At 39.3% G+C, this 24,682-nt stretch overlaps 1 protein-coding gene across 4 annotated transcripts in view; it reads left to right on the forward strand.

The window, feature by feature from the left end:
- The window catches only part of ORC5 (origin recognition complex subunit 5), a 120,570-nt gene that overhangs the window by 35,342 nt on the left and 60,546 nt on the right, over positions 1–24,682 (forward strand). For all 4 annotated transcript variants that reach the window (XM_077835770.1, XM_077835788.1, XM_077835780.1 and 1 more), the window contains exons 10-13: positions 423–475; positions 4,881–4,993; positions 7,952–7,999; positions 17,043–17,153. In XM_077835770.1, the coding sequence (XP_077691896.1) occupies positions 423–475; positions 4,881–4,993; positions 7,952–7,999; positions 17,043–17,153 (325 nt within the window). The remainder of the gene's footprint in view (positions 1–422; positions 476–4,880; positions 4,994–7,951; positions 8,000–17,042; positions 17,154–24,682) is intronic.

Raw genomic sequence — 24,682 nt, forward strand, 5'->3', positions numbered from 1 at the left:
CGAACTATGTGCTCCTTTGCACCTGTCGGCTTTCCCTCAGCCCTTACTTTAAAAACTCTTCTACAACCTTCTTAATTTTACATGTCAGCAATCTGGTTCCATTTTGGGTTAGGTGGAGCCCATTCTTCCTGTATAGACTCTTCCTTGCCCATTCTGTATAGACTATGTTTGAGAAGAAGGAACCGTAGTGGTGGCAAGCCTGTCCCACCCTGTATACCTTGTACCTGAGCACAAGGATGCATAGGGCACAGGTCTGGACCTGCTCACAAAATCTTGGCTCACGAATCCATGGATTCTGATGTGGAGGACCCATAGGGACAAAACCATCTTGAACTCCAGTTACTCTGCAAGGTAAGTAACGTCTCCTTTTCATTTGGATATAACAGGTATTCTTTCTTTAAACACCTTCTTTCTTTTTTTAGCTCACAGTGGGAGAGAATACAGCAGGATGATGGAGAACCTGGGCACTTGAAAGGTATCAAATAGATGCAATAATTCTAAATAGTAGTAGTTATGGTAGCAGTTATTTAGTGATGTGATTGCTGATCCCTAACAAACAGCTGAATGGAATTACTTTACTGAGGCCTAGATTGTACCTCCTTCCTTGGTGCAGAATATGCCTGGATGTTGAGCCTGGGCATGGGAGGGGGAAATAAACCACTACTCCTACGTGCAAAAGGGTGGGGAGTAGGCTGATCCACAACCCTGTGCATGACCAGCAGAGATGGCTGGATCTGAAGGAGAAATATGCTGCCTCTGGTAATGGTCTGACACAGCATATACCTGAGCAAAACAGGAACCCTGGACAAGTTGTGGCTGAGAGGTATGTGAATCATGACTGTCACAATTCCTTTCTACTGCTGCCTCTGGAGTAGTGCAGTTCTGTGCCACCACCCGTTAGGCAGAACTGAGAGTTAAGTCTTAATCTGCTCTTTAGTTTTCAATTACTCCTCAGGGAAGATTAACATAATAACAGCCATACTGGGTCAGACCAAAGGTCTGTCTAGCTCAGTATCCTGTCTTCTGACAGCGGACAATGCCAGGTGCTTCAGAGGGAATTGACAGAACAGGTAATCATCAAGTGATCCATTCCCAGCTTCTGGTAAACAGAGGCTAGGAGATTACTAAAATGTCTTCTTTGAAAAGCCCCTCTGCCATTCAGCAATAGGTTCTTGCCCGGTTCTGAATTTTTGGACCATCTTTTCCCCCTAGTCTCCACAATGGTAAGACTCTTCTTTTGAGAGGCAGTCAGATGCAGTATGTTCTGTCAAAGCTGTGGTGATAGTTTATAGATAATGTGGTAGTGATCAGAGTGAGATTCAGACCTTTACTTTTTAAACAAATATGTTACTTTTGCAGTGTGTCTGGTCAAGGGAAATAGAATCATAGGGTTATTCGTAAACCTCCTATTTTCACCAAATGACAACAATACACTTATTCCTGATTAGCTCAAAAAAGAGAGATTTTACTCAGTTACTTTCAGGATACTTTAAGCTTATACGCTAGGGAAAATGGTTTTGTTGGTAAATAACATTTCTGACATTAGCATTGTTCTAAAGAGATATTAATATGTAATAAACTGTACTGTGGATGTAATTAAGCAAACAGTTATTCAATGCATAATGCTAATCCCAGCAGGTCAGAAAGATGGAGTAGGAACACAGGCATTTCAGTATTCATCTCAATTGTCTACAAGCAGGAGTTTCTTTTATCTGGGATTGCATTTTTAATTAAAATACTGTACGAATAAAACAGCTGCTTGACTGTTAGTAGAAGCTGAAAAAAATATGCCGTGCTTTCATGACTACCTGAAAGGAAACTTGTAAATAACCCTTCTCAAGTGCTCCACAATTATATTGTGGACTCTGAAATTTACACTAACTTTTAAACACGTTCCACTGTTTTGATCCTTATTCGTTAAACATACAAAGATTAAAGCCTACATTTTTTGTTTGTTTGAGCATTGACAGGTACATGCTTGGTATTGTACAAAGCACAGAAGACAAGCTACAAAGGGCAGGGAACAGTCTAGATGAAAAGACAAAACTGAGCAGTCACAAAATAGACCCTCTAGGAAACTGACCTCTCCAGCCAACAGCAAAGATAAGGCAGCTTGAGCCTGCTGGTCATACACATTTTAAATAAAAAAAAAATTACAGTGACTGGAAGAAAGTGGGGAAAGAGAAAAGTGTAGAAATGGAAGGGTGAAAGGAAGGAGGAAATACACATTGTAGAATACTCTTGTGTATGTAAAATATATGTAAACTTGCAAAATGCATGTATAGTAGACTAGACCAAACAAATCAGGCTGAGAGTTTTGAAGGTAAAAGCAGTGGTGAGCTGGAGCCTGTTCGCACTCGTTTGCTTGAACCGGTTGTTAAATTTTGAAGCAGTTTTAGAACCAGTTGTTAACCCGCTTCCCTGAAGGGGGCGCTGAGGCTTTGATGGGCTCCAACCAGGAAGTGATGTAATTCCTCCTCTGGCCACTGGGGGCGCTGCGCTGCGGGAGCCATGTGGGCTGCCGCCTGGCCCTGAGCATGATCTCTGTTGCTGCTGCTGCTCCCCCGACCCCTGGCCCTGGGGCTCCCGCTGCTGCCTGGTGGGTCCCCCACTGCTCTGCTGGGCCTGGGCTGCGTCCTACTGCTCTCCCCGTGTGTACCCACCACCCTGCCTCCAGCCACCCCTGCCTCCAGCCATCCCCTGCCCGCAGCTAGCCCCCATCTCCAGTTGCCCCCATACCCCCTGTCTCCAGCAGCTCCGCACCCCTTGCTTCCAGCTAGCCCTGCCGCACGCCCGTCTGCAGCTGGCACCACGTCCACTGGTGCCCTGCAGTTCCCAGGGCAGTAACCCTGCACACCTGCTTCAATGAGGGGGGCATGGAGCAGCTGGGACCCACACATGTGCACACCCTAGGGTGACCAGACAGCACGTGTGAAAAATCAGGACAGGGGGTGGGGGGTTATAGGAGCCTATGTAAGAAAAAGACCCCAAAATTGGGACTGTCCCTATAAAATCGGGACTTCTGGTCACCCTAGCACACGCCCAGGGAGTGGCGGGGACCCACACATGTGAAATGGAGCTCATTTCTCATTCAGGCCCATCTTTTTAAAAAAAACTTTAGGCAGGGTTAACATACATCCGTATTGTCCCAGACAGGTCAGGCTTTTTGGTTCTTAAATCGCTGTCCGGGAAAATACGGACTTATGGTAACCCTGTTGGTACAAAAAATACATACTGGGGCACATCCCTTAAATCAGAACTTTTTATAGGGAACCGGTTGTTAAGATTTTGGCAGCTCATCACTGGGTAAAAGGTTTCCAATCCTAAATAAAATTAAAAAAACATGTCCAGATGCTGAGCTGCAGCTGAGAAACCAGCCACCACCTGGGTGTTGATGTGTGTTCAAAGATGCAATTTGGCTCCCTAGTTGGAGTCTGGCTCATTGTGGAGCTGGTTCCTTGAGAAGTTTATAGCAGCCTGAAGGTCAAATCTCAATTGGGAAGAGGACAGATTGACAGTTTTGCCATATCCACACTAGCGAACCAAACTGTCTTAAACCAGATTGGCCTGAAACTGTTTTAAAATGTGAGGATGGTTGTTTTTTTTGTTTTTGTTTTTTTAAACCAATTCAGCAAACAAAGATCATAGCTCAGTGGTTCCCAGATCATTCATGAAATCTGTCGTCTTCTTAGTAGTGGTATTTGTCACAGTTCAGGGTAACTGGACCTGTATTCCCCCTCCATGGTTCAGCAAGGGCATCCTCTCTACACTTGCGGCTCTTAAGCCATCACCTATCTTGGGTGGAGACCTGTAACTCTCTTCCTTGTGACCAGGGTACTTCTCGACTGCACAGCTCCTTGCCTATACTGTGACCTCCCCAACAAATTCAGGTTCCCTAAGTCGGTCTGCTTTGCTTTGCTATTATGTTCAGAAACAGTAAAGAATGTAATTGCCCACCGTTAACCTACCACACAGCTCTTTCTAAGTAAGCACATTTATTCTTAAGGTGAAAGCATTACAGAGAAAACACTAAAGACAAAACAAAACCAACAACCCTACACACATGCTAATAAGCTTACTGGAGGTCATCCCCTGACTCCAACAAGGGCTCTGGCTGGTGAACAGTTCTTCAAACCCCACACAGGTGTTTTCCTCTGGTTACTAGTTCATTATTCCTTTTGCACAGAACAAGAAAACTCACTCTTATGGGGCCTCAGTAGGCCAAAGTCCTTCCCTAAGGATCCCCGGAACCATGGACCAGAGATCCTGTCCACTTGCTGAATCAGAAAGATGGCCCTAAGTCAGTTTAAACTCAGGCTGTTCATCGAAAAATCCTTTCTATGCCTGCTGGTTCCTGGAGAATCCAGTTTGAACCAGTATATGTGAGTCTTTCTCCAGGTGGTGGTAGCTGAGTAAATTTGCCTAATAATCACCCACTGTCCCTGGAGGGCTGTTGTCCCTGTCCTCCATGGAATTACGTACAAACCCTATCCCACAATGATACATACATTCAATGAGGTTTCCCCTGGATATTGAAGGAAATTTTCGTCTGTTGCTGTATTTATTTAATCTTTGTATTACCGTAATGCCTGGGAGCCCTAGGGCAGTCCACCAGCAAACTGAGTGCTGGTTTTGTTTTGATTCAAGGGCTACCTATGCATGTCACATTGTTCCACAGCACTGCCTGCTTTACTCTTGGGATACCCAGATTGTAGCAAATATCCATCTCTGCTGACTTACAGGAATGGAGCAGGCAGAGAAGAGGAATGCTGCAATATGTTTGCCCTTGAGAACCAGAACAAAACTTACTGGTCTAATTTTAAGCCTCTCACAGTTAGAATGCTCCCTCAGTGACTCATAAACTGTGTTTGTTTTTATAGGACTTTCTGCACATGCTCACGTAGAACTTCCTTATTACTCCAAATTCCTTCTAATAGCTGCATACCTTGCATCCTACAATCCTGCCAGGACAGATAAGAGGTTCTTCCTTAAGGTAACTACTATGTATTTTTTCTTACTGCTGTATGCCAGAGTCATGTGTACTTCTTCTCTCAGGTCAGAACTCCTTTAGGTCATTTACTTTCAGTTCTCTTTTGTATCTTATTTATTTGGTTTGAATAAAACTGTGACTTTGGATCACATATTGTGGTATGTTGACAATTGTCACATCATTACTGATGTTTAATATGAAAAATGAACTGTTCTGATAATTAAAATATACATAATATGTATGTAGCACTATTGTCTTGCATGGCTTTTATAAGGTGACATAGTCCCCTTCCCTGAAGTATTTGTGATCCTGCAAATCGATGCGCTGGTGTGTACTATTATTCACAGTTTGAATCCCATGGAAGAGAGCAGAATTCCATGTGGATCTGAAGGGTTTGCACTAGTACATCTGTCTGGAGAATAGAGGCCTTAATTTGACAAGATACAGACGGCGGAGGAGAGGAAAAGGTTGCAACAAAAAGCAAAGTGTTTGAGCAGTTATGCTTACCATTTATATTAGTAGCTGTAACGGTTTTTATATTGTAAAATGTAGGTGTTGTAGGCAAGGATAAGAAATTGGAGAGTGAGAACACTGAGGGATAGAAGCTTGCTAATTCTTTAAGAAATCTTTTTTTATCCCCCCTCCATCGCAAAACCTATAAATATACTGTCCATGTTCTGAGATACATATACTGGAGTCCTTAGTGATGATATACTAATTAAGTAATAAACTTGGACGTGGTGTTCATTTTTTATGGTGGTTATATGTGCCCATAATGAAAACTAAATGTTTCACATTGGTCTGTATCATTTTGTATGTACTTCAGAAGAGGAGAGAATTATTTGTAACGATAATTTACAGATATGTGTACATAGCCAAATATTTCATTTCTAACATTTGGGAAGAGAAATATCACTGGAAGAACTTACTTGCTGAATAATAACTCCACTGTTTTAACTTCTGATTTCATGCGGACTTCTCTCTCTCCTCAGGATCTAAATTTAACTGTGGGAAATAAGTCAACAAAAGCATTTATTTTATTTATATATACTAAAAAGAACAAGGAAATTATGAGTGGTGAAAAGATATGGCTTTATTTATCTCCGTCATTGTAGCATGTCTGAAATCAGGCTCCAGTCCTTCAGTCCCTGTGTATGGGCATACTGTGCTTCTCTTCAGTGCAGTGAAATGCATAGTTGGAACATGCTCCTCAAAGACCTTTGAAGTGTGAGGCCATGTAATAAATTTGTTGGCTTTTTAATTAGTCAAGTTAAATATCTTGTCAATCATTGATAAAGCATGAATAACCACCATTTCTACCACAAGTATCGCCTGAGAGCACTTAATCAGGTGTTAAGGCCAAGTTCACAAATTAGCAATATCTCAAAAGCTAGAACAAATAGCACTTTGGGAGAAGCTTTCTAATCCTGTGTCAATGTGTCCTGGGAGCTGTAGAAAGAGAACTTATGGTTGGAATTGTAATGAGATCTGATGGGATTTGGGCAAAAAACTTTATATTGGAATCATTAACCAAAGTCTCATAATTAAACAGGTGTGAACCAAAGGAACGTTGTTGAATCATTGAAGGTGATACTACTATTATTAAAATAGTTACCACTGTAGATAAATTGAGACAATGTTGCAAATTAAAAGCAGCAGAATGTTGACAAACAATTACAACATCAAAATAATAAATCCCAGTGATGTCATGAGTTGAAAGAAAATTCCAGTACAATGTAACGTACAATTTTTCCCTTAAAATCTCTTAAAACATTTTAAGTGCCCTTTTGAAAAAGGATAACAGTTGACAGGAGGTCACCGTTTTGTGCAAAGTAGGATTGAAAGAAAAAATGGTCTTGTTCTATTGCATACCATATTGAAAATCTGCTTAGAATTTATTTTAAGAAGTGTGTACGTGTGTATTTTGTACTTTATACTAATGCTAAAATGGATGCCTATCTATGTACTGTTATGTCAAGGCTGCTTACTTAAAAATATATTACAAATAAGATTTTAATGTAACTACTCAACTGCAACAGTATAATTCATATAACCCACCACCTGCAATCCAGGTAATTTTAAAAACTCCAATTATCTTTCCCTTACCCCTCCATCAATTCCTTATTTCTTCCTCAGCCCCTGTGCTTTGCCCTTCCTTGATCCAATCCTTTCTCCCTCAACACAATCCTTCTAGATGAATTTTATCTGCTCCCAGGACATCAGCTACTTTCTTTATTCCAGTTACATTTTTACCTGTCTACTCTTGACGTGACCTTCACATCCTGTATGTTGGCCTCTTTTTGACACTTTATTGCTTTATTTTGTGGCTATCCTGTTGTCATCTTAAATATAAACGAAATAAAACTGAGTTCCTTGTATAGACTTCAAAAATGATGTAGGTGCAAACTGGATGCATTTAAAGATCAAGGGGCAGCCGCTTTCCCATTTCTAGAAAGACAAAGGAAACACACTATGGCCTTTTCTCAAGCTGATTTTGAGGCACGGGATGGGGTGAGGTGGAAGGAGACTCATAGAAATGGCTCTCTGCCTCTTCTGATTAGTGTCAAATTAATTTATTTTCTGATGGCTAAGTATTTAATTTTCTGATTTTTAAATTTGTACATTCCCCCTCCCCCCCCCCCCCCCCCAGTAAACCACTTTACAAACATCGCAACACCGCAGGGTGAAAGTTTTCACCCAATGTTCACACAGTTTATATATGAGGGAGCCAAGAAGTTATGCCTAGAGTGTGTTAGGTACTGAATAAGCAGTATGCTGTTAAGGACAAAGATAACTAATTGGCATGTGATAAGTAGGCAGAACTATGGTAGTAGTACATTACTATAAATATGTAATGAACAGTTGTACGTTCGTTGATTTTTTTTCCCACCCTATTCAAGTTATATAACATTGTAACTTTTTGCTGTCATATTTGCTCATATTTTGCTTCTATGTTTACAGCATCATGGGAAAATCAAGAAGACAAACTTTTTGAAAAAACATGAAAAGGTATTTATTTAGCTTTCAATCCTCACTCACAACTAAATACTGCTTTCACCTGTAGTAGCGGCTATATATTTTCCCCTTGCCACCTGAATGTATGATTTAAAGAGCATACAAGAGCATTGCCTGCTATAATCTCTAGTTTATTGGTTTACTTGATGTTTACTTTTCATACAAGGTGTTGTAATTATTAAGACATATTTTTGTTTTAAGAGGACACGCATTACATTTAATTACAATCATGTAGTGGAGATCACTTCTGGTCTTGTTAGATAACATCAGTTTGTACATTTCTCATGTTTCTACTTTTTTAAACCAATACCACTTTTCCTTCAGATGTGAAGTGGTGCAGTGGTTTTGCTTATAAAAAAAAAAATACTGATGTGGCTCATGTTAGAAAAGCAGAGACCCATTGCTTCATCCTCTTTTTTATGTCTGAGACTAAGTTTAAACTTTATGGACAAAATTCTGTGCACATACAATGTGAGAGGAACAATAGGCCAAAATCTTCAAATCTGGTGCCTCAAGTTTGGCTCCCAAATCCATATTTAGGTATAAAATTAATTGAATAGGCACTGATGTATTAGCTAAATATGGGACTTGGTATTTAGAAGGTCATAGTTAAGGCTATGTTTATGTCACAGAGGTCATGGAAGTCACAGAATCCGTGACTTCCAGAGACCTCCATGACATTCTCTGCTTCAGACCCAGGGGCGGCAGGACTCTGGAACAGACAGCCAGTGGGGCCCTGGCAGGGTTCCAGCAACAGTTGACAGCAGCAGCAAGTGACGGGGTGGGGGTCTCCTGCGAAGTTCTAGCCACAGGTGACAGACTCCTGAAGGGGCCCGCCTCAGGGTTCCAATGATTGGCGACAGCCTTGCTTAGGGGGAGGGGACACCTCGGATGAGCGGATGGGGTGCCCCATTTTCTCTCCAGGGTGACCATGTTTCCCAAAGCTCTCAGCCGCTGTGGGCAGAGGGGGAACCCTACAGGTCCCAGCCACTACTGTAGTGGGAGAAACCATGGAACCGCAGCAGCAAAACTCACAGACAGGTCAAGGCTTTCATTAATTTTTGTTTGTTGCCCGTGACCTGTCTGTGACTTTCACGAAAAATAACATGACAAAATCTTCACCTTAGTCATGGTACACGTAAACCCCACTGTTAGTTAGATGTTCAGGAGCTTTGAAAATCAGACCACTTTTAGGTGCCTAAATATGGATTTAGGAACCTAACTTTAGTCACTCAGGGTTAAAGTTTGACTGCTTGTCTTTTGTGTGTAAGGAAAATGTATGTTCCTTAAGGAAATTTGTAATTATTCCATCAGGAGAAAGGATTTAAAGAATAGTCGCCATACCCTTTACCCAAATAAGTTGTTGTAACTGCATGGATTTCAGTGGAGTTGCACCAGTGTACGCTAGAAGAGAATTTGATCCTATGACTGAGTAACATGTGTAAATTGGTATATTGAAAAAAAAAAAATTCTTAATCCACATAATTTCACCTGTCTAGAATGATGTGAAATGTTAAGAAACTTATTTATATTAACATCTATCTTGTAAATCCTTAACTCCATAGAAAACAAGTATCCTTTAGTTATAGAACTCTCATGTGTCTTGTCTCTGGCATGTGAACTCCAGAGGATTTTCAAAGATTCTAATTATTTTCAGGACTGTTCTCTACCCTGAAAAACATCCACATCTCAAGTTGTGATCACAGGTCTTGTGGGAGGGAAAGAGAAACAGGAATGAATAAATACTGCATCACAGCCCAAATCTTCATCCTTCCCCTCCAGCTGCAGGAGGTGCCTTGCTCTCTTTCCTATAGGCAATAATATCTCATTTAAGGTGGCAAGATGGGGAAAGGCAGGAACACAAAGCAGCTGGATAACCAGAGATTTGATGATGGGACATAGAGCCCTCCAGTTCATGGTCTCTATTTTGAATTGGATTCATATTGACTGACTGTGACCAAGGGCTAGCACCATTAGCGTCATAGTTTATTGGAGATGGATTGATGTCTCTGTCTAATCCCTAGTGGACAGATGTACTTGCATTTAAAAAAAAAGTTTTATATTTATAAATATTTTATTTCTATTTGTTTGTTTGTTTATTTAAGCACCCACAGGTGCTGTGCAAACACATAGTAAGATGTGGTCCATGCCACCAAAGATTTTACAATCTAATGTAAAACAAGATGCAAAAAGTGAGTGTAACATGGAGTAAGAAGAGGAAGGAGGTCAATGTAACAGTGACAAGATCATGAAGTGACATAAACTAGTTAGTGCACAAATTGCTGATTGAGTCAATTACCTTTTTTCTGTTTTGTTTTTTACAAATTCTTTTCCTATTTTCAATTTTTTTCAATAAAGCCCCTGCCTATTTCTGTTTTCACTTATTTAAACCTTTGCTTACTTCCAGGGTTTGTTAGCCTCTGCCTGTTAGCTTGTCACTAACTGGCACGCACTTATTAGCAGTATTAGCATGTAGATTTAAACTTCTCTATGACTGCATCTGTAGCACAAACTAGAGATGTGGTTCCCAGCTCTCATACACATACTTGCACTACCTCTCATCGAGTACAAACAAGCCTGAAACTGGTCAGGACGCACTTGGCACGTGACACTTCCTGGGGACGCCCAGAGTTGTGAGGCACCTTCCCTTATGACAAGGAAGCCTTATCTGCGCCTACTGTGGGTCAGTTCCCCAACACTACTAGCCTCTGGCAATACAAGCACTGCCTTCCAGGCCTCTGCAGGCCCTGCTCTGTCTTTACAGGTAACGATAAGGTATACTGCAACCTCTGAGCACTGCAAGTGTCCCCCTGGAGTGTCTGCCCCTGTTCCACTGGACACTCTGAATTCACAGATCCACTGCTCCCAAAGGAATAGTGTACACCAGCTTACCGGTTACACTTCAGGATCACCACTCCACTCAGCACACAGTACTTATATATGTTTGTAGGAATAACAAAACATTAACAAAGAAATACAGACTCAAGAAAAAGCAAGTAAAATTAATGGAAACGGTTACATATAAAATCGTAACACTTTCTAAAGCCTATATTTAATTAACAAGACATTGTCCTATCATATAGAACAAAAATTGATCCAAAGTCCTTCTGGTGTATTTCATCCAGGCTTGGCTGTGATCTTCCATTCATGAGACAAATCACATTGTCCTCTTTTCAGTCCCAGATATATCAAAATAGCTTTTTGATCATTATTCATAATCAGGGCATCGCCTGCTGATTGTTCTTCCCTGTGGCCTCCCTCTTTTTGACCTTGCAGTCTTTTAATTAGCATCTGGCTCCGCATGCTGATAGGCTTACCTTGTGAGAGAGACGATGCACAATTCACACGTGACCAAACAAAAAGAGATGAATCTCCAATCCCCTGCCCGAATGAATTTGTCCAAGGCCAGTCACCTCCTGGTGACCTGCTTTTAACTTCAAGGCTTTAAGAACATAATTCCCGTCTGAATAAGTATTAAATATTATTCATTCATATATTTCAGTGACTAAAATGACCAGTGTATTGAGACCTCCCATGCCACCGTTTGGCACTCTTATTTTGGAGATGTCAGATGCAGTGGAGCCTTCTAAACCTTATTCACCCCTCTGCCAGTTGACACCAAGATGTCCCTGGGTCTCAGCATGGCTAAGCTGTGCTGCTGCCTCCTCTGCTATTGTGGTTTCACTATTCATACTCTTGTTAGCTCAGTGATTGTGTACGCAAGCTGGGAATCGCACCCCTACCTCATAGTGTAGACACAGCATAAGTGTTACCCTACAGTAGGGTTGAGGCACGTGAGTGGTGTGGATTGAAGAAGCTTTTGTTGCTGCCCACAACATAAATGACTTTCAGATAAATAGCGGACTCTTACCAGTTTGAATGGTTAATCTAGCACATGTCATGACCAGAAACATATTTTTTAAAGGAAGAATTCTTTCTCTCAAATTAAAATGAACCTTTTGAATTACCATTTACATTGAACATTGCCACGTGTACCTAAAATTGTTTTTTTTTTTTGTTTGTTTTTTGTTTGGCTAGAGCATTGGTATGGGGTGACATTTTTTTCTAGCCACCATTGAATCAGACTGCAAGCCTTGCTTTGCTAGTATAGGAAGCTGCTCTTAAGACTTGAGTGATCTAATTCCTGGGATTCAAGCTACTTCCTTGCAGTATTTAGCTTCAAAGTAAGACTGATTCTAATTAGAATCTCTGTTTGGAGCCCCTAAAAGTATTCTACATAATTCCATTTATTAGAATTGAGAAAACACCTTTACTGTATGGAAAATAGCTTGGAGTTGAATGTGTTCCCTTGATACTAAACTTCAGCTCCTGGGTTGAGATGGTTCCATATAAGAAACTGAGAAGTGTATCCTAGGGTTTAATCTGTATTTAATCTGTATTTAATCTGATCTATGCAACACTTTAAGTGGCTTTCCGGAGCAATTGCAGTATCCTGTTTCTCACATTACATTTCACATATTATTCTTTGACCAAGTCCCTTACATAGGTGTAAACATTGGTTGGTAGGTATTCCCATTTTACAGGTGAGGAAAATGAGACACACAGATCGAAGGCCCAGTCTTTGATGTAAACTCATGGAGGTTCACTGACTGTAGTTGAGCTTTGCTAGTTTACACCAGCAAAGAATTTTTCCCTAAGTGGCTTATCTAAGGGCACCAGGAGTCAGGGGCAGAGCCAGACTAAAAATTTAGGAGATCTTGATTCCTAATTCCTTATTCAGTCTATTAGGCCATAATTTTTTTTCTAGAACAAGCAAACCTCCCACTTCTGCTTATGTAAGACATACCCCTTTCTAGGTAACTGATAGACTGATACTGCAAGCCCTACTGAGAGTTCTGCCAGATAGAGCTGCAACTGCAGCATCTCCCTAAGCATACTTTGTATGTTCAAGTATGTCAGGTGTTGTCTTTGAGACTGAGTCCTGGTCTACACTGCGGGGAGGGGGGGAATTGATCTGAGTTACGCAACTTCAGCTACGTGAATCACGTAGCTGAAGTCGACATACTTAGACCTACTTACCTCGGTGTCTTTACTGTGGTGAGTCGACTGCTGCCACTCCCCCGTCGACTCCGCCTGCGCCTCTCGCAGCGGTGGAGTACAGGAGTCGACGGGAGAATGCTTGGGGGTCGATTTATCGTGATCTGGCGGGTAGTGTAAACATACCCTCAATTTTCTATTGGCTTTTGGTGCTGTACCTCTCATCCAGTTCCAGTGTGATAGACTCCTGTTGTGTCAATCTTCCAATTTAAAATGCCCCCTCTTTGTCAGTTGAGGGAGTTCAAACATGTTGGCTGGCTCAGAAAAGAGAGAACTGTAGTAGCATGGTGAGAGCATGAAATCCCCAGCCACGTGAGGTTAAGAGCCCATTCCCTTTTCCCCACACAGAAATGAGGTAGATCTAAACCTGATGGGTCCTGGTTGAGCTTCTGTTCTTTTTGAATACATCAGGCTGTCACTCCTTTAAGAAATCTTAACGCTTGGGTACATTGATCGGGTTTTGTGAAGCGGTGTAAACTTTGTGGTGTGATCAGAGAGTTAAGTCAAATAAATAACCGAGAGGTAGGGAATCTTCCACTGTAAAAGAAGAATGTAAACACAAGTAATGCCAACTAGGAGAAAAGCCTTAGTTGAAGTGGAGGGAGCTTTTCAGGGAAGAAAGTACAAGGTGTTTGTGGTGAAGAAAGCTGGGAAAGAGCAAAATGAATCAGAAGAGCTTTTAAAAAGAATACAAAGAAAAAAGTATAAAAAATTCTGAAAGGGAAAGTGTCTTTTATAAGTTTTTAAGTATTTCATATATAATGAAGTTTTTCTGCTTAGCTCCTTGTACAAAAGTCTTATAGAAATGAGACTTGAAAATTTCTAAACTATGCGTATGGGAATTTTAATAGTTTCTGCTACAGAATTCTATAAACTGCTTTTGAAATCCTTTTGAAAGGATCTTATTTAATTCCATCCCTATTAAATTATGGGGCTTTTTCACAAGGTACTGTTTCTACTAAATAGTCTGAAACTTCAAAGTATGGGAGTCAGTCACAGTAGAGAGACTTGTGAATTCCCAGTACTGTTGAGAAGTATCTGTACAGTGGTTACGCAAATCTTTGTACTCTAATTATTGCTGTTAGCTAATTAAAGTATATGTATATACATACTTAAAAAAATAAAGTGAAAGTTACTCTTTGACATTGGTGCATCCCCACCTGCCTGCATTCCTGATACAGACCATCTTAAACAAGGGCTTCCTTCACTAATTTTGTTTTTGTATGGCATGTACCTCAATCATTCCTGTCAAGAATATAGGAACAAGCGTTCACTTCTCCTCTCTCCCACCCGTCTACACATACTTGCTGCCAGCCTCACCCCTGGACCTGACCCTAATTCTTATTCCATTCATACTGAAATCTAGAGAGCATTACAGCTTCTTGGGTATATTCCTAATTTTAGAAAATCCTGTATAATGATGGTCTCTTGGAGTTAGTCTCAGAGCAGAATTTCATAGCTAATTTCAGTATTGTGCTCAGGAAAGCTTCTTTCTTTCCAGCTTCCACAGTTAATCCTACTCCCCAGGAGAACTTGAAACTTTTAGATGCAACATAGGGCAAGCAATTACAAAGCTCCTGTGACTACTGGTGATGATGATTTTTCTTTACTGGAAGGAGTTAAAGTAAAAGTAATGTTACTGACTTTATTCAAATCCTAAAAGAAGAGAGACAGGCCTGTAATAAGGAGCTAGGTGACCTGCACTACATTAAAAAGAAACAATTCCATCAAGTTATTCAAATGACATCCTAAACTAAAAGGATGTCACGACAGTAGTTTGAGAGATTAGATGTTGCCAGGATCTCCTGAGTTCTACTTCTGGCTCTGACACTAATTGTCTCTGGGGCCAAATCATTTATCCCATCTACCCCATTTTTCCTCCTCTTTAAAATGTTCTCTTTTGGGGGGAAGTATTGGGAGGATTGCTCAAAATGCTACCTGAGTGCTTTTATGATATAGATGTCAAATTAATTCATTGCAGCATTGTTTGGGTTTTATAACATGACTTTGAGACTCTTAAATTGTTTAAAATTGAAATTATTTTTAGCACAATTACCATTGGAATGTATAAAAACTAATGTGGTTGCTCTAAGTCAGTGGTTCTCAAAGCCGGTCCACTGCTTGTTCAGGGAAAGCCCCTGGTGGGATGGACCGGTTTGTTTACCTGTCGCATCTGCAGGATCAGCTGATTTTTGGCTCCCAATGGCCGCAGTTTGCCACTCCAGGCCAATGGGGGCTGCGGGAAGGGTGGCCAGCATGTCCCTTGGCCCGCGCCTCTTCCCGCAGCCCCCATTGGCCTGGAGCGACGAACCGCGGACAGCGGGAGCTGCGATTGGCGGAACCTGCGGACGCGGCAGGGAAACAAACTGGTCCTGCCCACCAAGGGCTTTCCCTGAACAAGCGGTGGACCAGCTTTGAGAACCACTGCTCTAAGTAAAGGGGCTTAGGTTAAGGTACTGACTCTGAGAACGTGACTAAAGTAAAATTCCTAGTAGAATCTCCTTAATGGATGGACCTCTTGGAAATAAAAATGCCAATAAAGCACTTGTGTTCAATAAGCAAAATATACAAAATGTTCTCTTTATGTATTTATATGTTTAAAGTAACAACATATTTGAGGCTAATAGACTTCTAAGAGCCACTTGCCTGGCAAATATAGCTTCTGATTGTGTGGGTGTGTAGTAGGTTATGTGATGACAATAACAATAAATCAAATCCAGTACTTGTGCTCTGGGTGACTTGTTTATTGGGGTTTTTGTTTTTTAAATCAGAGTTAATCACACTGCCCACTTTTGTATTTAATAGTGTTAGGAGAGGGGAAAAATGGTCTTGTGGCTAAGGCACTGACCTGGGATTCAAAATCTACTTTCAGTCACCGGCTCTGCCACAGACTTCCTATGCAATCTTGAAGTCATTGATCTCTCTGCATCCGCTCTCCATCTGTAATATAGAGAGGTGCTTACAGAGATGTTGTGAAGATAATTTTTTGTGAGGTGCTCTGATGTATGTACTCTCCCTGCTATAAGTACCTAGACAATTCTATATAACAGTTTAGTGTGTTTTAAAAAAAAAAAAATTCTCTAGTTCCTGAAGGACCCATTAACATGGGAAATTTAGGACTTTTTTTTTTGCTAGAGACAACTCTTATTTTCTATATCTTTCTTTTCCCCTCCCCCTTTTTTTGTTTATAAACATCTTGCAGGAAAACAGTTTTTTTTTTTTATTTTAGATGTCGTATTCTTCTATTGAAGTCACTATTCTGTGTGACAGTGGTATTATGATTTTTATGATAAGTGAAGAGTAAGCATCAGGTACAGAAGCTCTTGTTAAAACAGTTCTTAATTGGGATAAAACTGACTTACATTGTTTAGCACTCAATTCTGTTACCCGTAGTGAGGGTTGTACCTTGCTCCCTGAGTAGTCCCATGATACTGCTGAATCTGAATAAGCATGGCACAATTGAGTCCTAGGTGAGTTGGGCTCTTTATGACTGACAGGAAACTGAAGATCTGTGAGAAAATAGAATTTTTTCCCTTTTGCAACATTAGCTACAACTAGGGACTGTAGAACATTCACATGAAGGATCCTAGCACACTAACACCAATAAATAATAAAATAAAGCTGTTTACAACTTGAGAATGCCGTGAAATGTAGTCTGCCAACTTCTGTCCTTAGGACTAAATAATAATTCTTCTTTTACCTTTAACACTATATATATTTGACAAAATTGTTTTATGTCCTAAATGTGTTCTTAATTATGCGTAAAGCATTTTGGACACCTGCCAGGTTAAATGGGTCTCTGTTTGTGTAAATTCAGAGCTGTGTATCTACTGAATGTTTTCCATACAGTGGCTGTGGGCCTTTGAGAAGGGATACTGTAAATAAATTGCCACCTAAAGACTAATAAGTATAATAAATAAGATCCCGTGGTGCTGTGCTCCAGAAAAATCCATTTAATTGAATGCCTTCTCTCTTACAGACCAGTAATCACCTCCTTGGGCCAAAGCCATTCCCCCTGGACAGATTGTTAGCAATATTATACAGTATTGTGGACAACAAAGTTGCTCCAACTGCAAATATATTTTCCCAGGTGAGTACAGATTTACTTGGGTTTTTTGTTGTATTTTTAAATTGCCTGGAACTTCTGAAAAGATTTACTGTGTTCTCTCAAAAGTAATCATAAGCTTGGGATGTTTTGACTTTGCAGTATAGTTAATCCCCTGGTAAAAAGTGCTTTCTGTCATCTAATGAGAAATGAACTGTAAGTCAGCAGTTTAAACCTAAGATTCTGGATAATTTTTTTTCTTCATCAATTATGAATTAAAAAATCCATCTCTATAAAGCTCTGAAACATTTTAATTGCTAACTTCCTGGATTCTGGAATGTAATCTGCACTGGTGGGTCTCTGTGCCAGCACGGACTTAGTTGAAGTCAATTAGATTACTTGCATGCTTAAAGTTAAATATGTATGTAAGTGTTTGGAGGATCATGACAGCCAGAAGAAAAAAAGTCCCATTCAATTACATCATGTAATGGCAGACAGCTAAAAAGTGACAAGTTTTTAAAGTGCTTATATACAATGCTAGAAGTCTAAATAATAAGATGGGCGAACTAGAGTGCCTCATATTAAATGACGATATTGATATAATAGACATCACAGAAACTTGGTGAAATGAGGATAATCAATGGGACACGGTAATACCAGGTTACGAAATATATCAGAAGAACAGAACAGGTCATGATGGTGGGGGAGTGGCACTATATGTGAAAGAAAGCATAGACTCAAATGAACTAAAAAACTTAAATGAACCAAAACTGTACCATAGATGGTCTATGGATAGTAATTCCATGCTTGAATAATAAGAATATAGCAGTAGGGATATATTCCAGACCACCTGACTAGGATGGTGATAGTGACTGTAAAATACTCAGGGAGATGAGAGGCTATTAAAATAAAAAACTCGATAATAATGGGGGATTTCAACTATCCTCATATTGACTGGGTACATATCACCTCAGGAAGGGATACAGAGATAGTTTCTTGACACCTTAAATGACTGCTTCTTGGAGCAGCTAGTCCGAGAACCAACAGGAGGGGGAGGCAATTCTTGATTTAGTGCTAAGTGGAGCACAGAATCAGGTTCAAGCAGTGAATGTAGCTGGACCGCTTGGTAATAGTGACCATACTATAATTAAATTTAACATCGCTGTGGCAAGGAAAACATCTCAGCAGCCCAACACTGTAGCATTTAACTTCTGAAAGAGGAGCTACACAAAAATGAGAAGGTTAGTTAAACAGAAATTAAGATACAGCACCAAAAGTAAAATCCCTGTAAGCTGCATAGAAACTTTTTTTTAAAGACACCATAATAAGAGTCTCAACTTAAATGAATACCCCAAATTAAAAAACATAAGAGAACCAAAAAAGAGCCACTGTGGCTAAACAACAAAATAAAAGAAGCAGTGAGAGGCAAAAAAGTGTCCTTTTAAAAAGTGGAAGTTAAATCCTAATAAAGAAAATAGAAAGGAGCATAAACTCTGGCAAATCAAGTGTAAAAATATAATTAGGAAGGCCAAAAAAGAATTTGAACAACAGCTAGCCATAAACTCAAAAAGTCATAGCAAAAAATGGTTTAAGTACATCAGAAGCAGGAAGCCTGCTAAATAACTAGTGGGGCCACTGGACGATTGAGATGCTAAAGGAGTTCTCAAGGACAATAAGGCCATTGTGGAGAAACTAAATGAATTCTTTGCATTGGTCTTCACTGTTTAGGATGTGAGGGAGATTCCCAAACCTGAGCTATTCCTTTTAGGTGACAAATCTGAGGAACTTTCCCAGCTTGAGGTGTCACTAGAGGAGGTTTTGGAACAAATTGATAAACTAAACAGTAATAAGTCACCAGGACCAGATGGTATTCACCCAAGAGTTCTGAAGGAACTCAAATGTGAAATTGCAGGACTACTAACTGTCATCTGTAACCTATCGTTTAAATCAGCTTTTGTACCAAATGACTGGAGGATAGCAAATGTGAAGCCAATTTTTAAAAAGGGCTCCAGAGGTGACCCTGGCAATTGCAAAGGCCGTTAATCCTGACTTCAGTACCGGGCAAACTATAGTTAAGAACAAAACTGTCAGACACATAGATGAACATAATTTGTTGGGGAATAGTCAACATGGTTTTTGTACAGGGAAATCATGCCTCTGAGAGGGTCAACAAGCATGTGGACAAGGGGATCCAGTGGATATATTGTATTTAGATTTTCAGAAAGCATTTGACATGGTCCCTCACCAAAGGCCCTTAAGCAAAGTAAGCAGTCATGGGATAAGAGGCAAGGTTCTCTCATGGACTGCTAACTGGTTAAAAGATAGGAAACAAAGGGAAGGAATAAATGGTCAGTTTTCAGAATGGAGAGAGGTAAATAGTGGTGTCCTCTAGGGGTCTGTACTGGGCCCAGTTCTATTCAACATATTAATACATGATCTGGAAAAAGGGGTAAACAGTGAGGTGGCAAAATTTGAAGATGATATAAAACTACTCAAGATAGTTAAGTCCCAAGCAAACTGCAAAGACATACAAAAGGATCTCTCAGAACTGGGTGCCTGGGCAACAAAATGGCAGATGAAATTCACTGGTGATAAATGTATAGTAATTCACATTGGAAAACATAATCCCAACTATACATATAAAATGATGAGGTTTAAATTAGCGTTTTCCATTCAAGAAACAGATCTTGGAGTCATTGTGGATAGTTCTCTGAAAATATCCGCTCAAGGTACAGCGGCAGTCGAAAAAGCTAACACAATCTTGTGAATCATTAAGAAAGGGATAAATAATAACATAGAAAATATCATATTTCCTCTATATAAATCCATGGTATGCCTACATCTTGAATACTGTGTGCAGATGTGGTTGCCCCATCTCAAAGAAGATATATTGGAATTGGAAAAGGTTCAGAAAAGGGCAACAAAAATGATTAGGGGTATGGAACAGCTTAATAAGACTGGGACTTTTCAGCTTGGAAAAGAGACTACTAAGGGGGGATATGATACAGGTCTATAGAACCATGACCGGTGTTTAGAAAGTAAATAAGGTTGGTTATTCCTTCTCATAACACAAGAACTACGAGTCACCAAATTAAATTAATAGGCAGCAGGTTTCAAACGAACAAAAGGAAGTATTTTTTCACACAACGCACAGTCAACCTGTGGAACTCCTTACCAGAGAATGTTGTGAAGGCCAAGACTATAACAGGGTTCAAAAAAGAACTAGATAAATTCATGGAGGTTAGGTCCATTAATGGCTGTTAGCCAGGATGGGCAGGGATGGTGTCACTCGCCTCTGTTTGGGAATGGACGACAGGGGATGGATCACTTGATGATTTCCTGTTCTGTTCATTCCCTCTGGGCATTGGCCACTGTCGGAAGACAGGATACTGGGCTAGATGGACCTTTGGTCTGACCCAGTATTGCTGTTCTTATGTTCTTAAATTAAGGCATCCTTTACTGTAATACAGCAATGGGTAATGGTCAACAAAAGGTACGGGGAAAGGTTATGGGTTCCAGCAGTGAAAGATCACACAAGGTGTTTGTTGTTATATGCACATCTTTGTATCTTGGCTCCTTTTCAGTGGAACCTTATTGATTATCTTTATCGAATATTGTCTTCAAGTACCTGTTTTTAACTATCCTATACACAATCCTAAATACTTAATGAAATAACATTTCAGTAGATGGCAGCATAATTATAGTATATGGTGTACAGAAAGAAACCTACAGTTTTCATTAGCAGTTTGGATTTATCAGGCAGCAATAGCTGCTCCATTGTTAACGTTGAAGCTAGCTTCATATTATAAACCTTATTCTCAACACTCTCACCTTCACCTTTGAGGATCACTATAAATCTCTATTACTTTCCTGCTTTCCTCTTTTATTCCTCTTAAGTTGCCTCTTATCATTTGCTTTCAAAAACTGGTTTTCCTTGTGCTTTTTCTGTTTGAGCCAGAGCTGCATCTTCGAGGGAATAAGTTCTAATATGCTTAATTATAGTTAGATTTTTACATCCTTCTAACCCCCGCCTGCCAAAAACAAAACAAAAACACAAAAAACCACCACCAACAAACCTCAGTGTTAGGTATTGAACACTTAAGATATCCTTGCTGTCATATAACCCTTCATCAATTTTAGACATACAATTTGTACATAGCATATTTCCCTCCCTAGCTCTCTGTGGTATGTTACAGGATAAATATTTTAAAAACAAACACATCATGCTAATTTAAAATGTACACTAGATGGCATTGTTGTCAAGTTATATCTTTAATAGTTAAAGTTTTCCTCTTAAATACATGTAGATTAAACTTTAAAAACTGCAATAAATAACAAGGTTGTAATAAACATCCAACAACCAAGAGAAAGCTAAGGGTTGTCAATCAACTTTGAGCTTGAATTTTATGGATTTTCGCTGATTGTGATAACATCTTTTATTACATTAGATTTTCAATTAAATACTTTTTTTCTTCAAGTTTCTAACTGGAATAATATCAAATACATTTTAACAGAATATAATTTAAGTTTTAAAACCAGAATTTAAAATAGGTTGAACAAGTTTTTATTGTTTTTAAGCATTTATGAGACTATTTTGATATTTCACTCATCACATTGTAAGCCATTTCTCATTAAAGGTTTTGTTCACATTAAAATAAAGCCTTGAGAATTGTATAATTCTTACAAAATCTGATTATTTTGCTAGTCTGTATATATAAAACTTTGTGGAATCTACAAATAAGAAGCTATATGAAAATTAGAACTGTACACTGTTTAAAAATGTTTTTCAAAGTAATAGGTGGCTCTTAGTTTGTTCAACAGTATTTTATTTTATCTACTTTGTGATCCACAGAGGAAAGCCACTATTTTAGAGCCACTTGTTACATTTAAGTACAGTCTCACAATGAATTTTCAAAAACATGAGCCCATCTCACCTCTAAAGTTTATTAACTTTCAGCAGAAAATGTTAATCACTTGTAAAGGCTGCTGTAAAATCTAGAATATGTCATTGACAATGTCTTGATTCTCATTTCTGTGCCAAATTTCTATCCATGCAGAAATTCTACTCATTAACTTTTCAAAATAAGTCTTTCCATCAATAAATAATGAATAGACATACAGATTTTTAATTTTCTGTTAATGCTAAGATTTATTAAATCTAATTTTGTTTTTTACAATATAGACTTTCAAGGTGTAATTTGAAGATTCATCTGGGTTTTGCCTTTTATTGTTAGTCATAGCCCTTAATAAATGGGCCTTCCTTTAACTTTTTATGTGAGTAAATGTGTTCTTTTTTGTATGAGACTGAACTTTCTGGTTGATGAGATGTATGAGACCAAATTTTTCCTGGTGTAACTCCACTAGAATCAGCAAAGTTACACTGGGAATGAATTTGGACCATTTATTTTCTTTTCATTTCCTCTCTTGTTAGCATAGACTTTCAGCAAATCAAACTTCTCTCAAAAGAAATTTGTCTTAGTTACCACTTTAAACGTTGAAACTCATTTTGGCCTTAGTACTGTGTTTTTAAATACAGTTTCACACATTTGCAGAGAATATCTAATGTATTTGAGGGAAACTTAAGAGATTCCCCCCACCCCCTTTCTATTATTACTGTGTGTGTTTGCCTGTGAAGGCGTTCTGTTCACTAGGATGGTTTTGAATTATCTTTTTCTTCTGAAATGTTTATTTTTTTTTTCAACTGGATTGTTCTAATTGGCCTGATATAAGACATTACTGGAAATGGTAAGATTAATATATTTAGTATAGTTTTAAAATGTTTCCAGTAGGTTGCTTTTGTGTCATTGAAGTCATTTTTTGACAAGGCATCAATATTCCTTGAACTTAAGAGGAAAAAAGGGCAGATAGGAAGCAGGCTCCTAAACCTCTGAAGTTCTAGAATGAGGAAACATACTATTTTAGAGGTTATTCTTTAGACACACACTTTTGTCTAATCATTTAATAAGCTGAAGATTTTATATTTGCCTTTCATAATCCCTTAATACAACTTTCTATACCTGGGTGAACATACATAAATACAGTTGATCCTATTGGGTTGGGCATTTGCCAAATCAACTTTGAGAACAAATGTTATTAATGAAAAATGGGAATAAATCCTACAATTACATAAGGCCCTAAAAACAGTGGAGCCACCATGATTTGCTGGTGCAGATTGAATAAAGGCCGTAGAGGATTCCATCTTCTACACACCACTGAGACCTGCTTTATAGCACATCTGTGAAAGCCCTATGGGACAACTGGGGTGTAGTCAGTGTCTATACCTGGATCCAAGTGTATATGTGGATCCACTAGCTAAAACCTCAGTGTAGGGCAGGTACTATTACTACAGTTTGGTTGTTGGAGAAGCTACCTAGTTGCTTTATGCGCATTGGGAGGAAGATTCTGTGAGTCCATTTAATTTTGCCTTTGCATGAGGGATGAGAATTTGGCTTTAGTTTTGCAGCATTAAGAGAGAAAACTATTGAAGATTATTGTATTTTTCTTGTTCCCTGTTTAAAGCCTAATAGGTATTAATAAAAACCATACTTGTGAATATATGTATGATTTCTCTGTGTTCTCTCTTACCATACAAAAATAAAACAAATTTAAATACTCTCATCCAGGCTTTATCTCCTGGGTTGACTACTATAGTCCCGACCACCCGTATCTTGGACTGCTACTGTACACACATACACTCATACACCCTTAGGTCCATTCAAAATTTAAGTTCTAAAAGATGGCAAATGATGCTAACCTCCATCTCTTGTTAGTTCTCTTCTCCTGCTAGTTCATAGGTGGTTTCTTCTGTGCCACCTTTTATATATGGAACACCTTCCCTGAACTAATCTGTTAAACCACCACACTGTAGTCCTCCACATCCCTCCTTAAGACTTGCTTCTACCATGATCACTAAAATAAACTGTGACCCAGAATTGGCTAGGCCAGCAGGTATTACTATTATTTTAAAAACATATTTTTGTTCTTTTACTAAATGAAAACTTCCTGCAAATTCTGCATGTAGCCCATTTACACAGTCCTATCACTCTTGGCATTTTTCTAATCTTATTCTCCCCTCCTCTCCCCTCTGATTGTTTGTTGGACCCACTTAGTGTGTCATGCCTTAATTTAGGCCCTGATTCTACAAGTACTTATGCACACATTTAACTTAAGTATATCAATAAACCCATTAAAGTCACTGTCGGATTTGTGCTGGAAATGGCCCAACTTGATGATCACTTTAGATAAGCTATTACCAGCAGGACAGTGGGGTGGGAGGAGGTATTGTTTCATGGTCTCTGTGTGTATATAATGTCTTCTGCAGTTTCCACGGTATGCATCTGATGAAGTGAGCTGTAGCTCACGAAAGCTCATGCTCAAATAAATTAGTTAGTCTCTAAGGTGCCACAAGTACTCCGTTTCTTTTTGCGAAGACAGACTAACACGGCTGTTACTCTGAAACCTGTCCTAAGACTAAAGGCTTTGGTGTGAGGGTTGTCTTTTACTGTGTGTAAGTTATGGCAATCAGCAAAATAGGGTATACCGTGCTAAAAGAGCACAATTGGGTCTGAGAACTC

The sequence above is a fragment of the Eretmochelys imbricata genome, chromosome 1, assembly GCF_965152235.1.
Source record: "Eretmochelys imbricata isolate rEreImb1 chromosome 1, rEreImb1.hap1, whole genome shotgun sequence".
Taxonomy (NCBI): domain Eukaryota; kingdom Metazoa; phylum Chordata; order Testudines; family Cheloniidae; genus Eretmochelys; species Eretmochelys imbricata.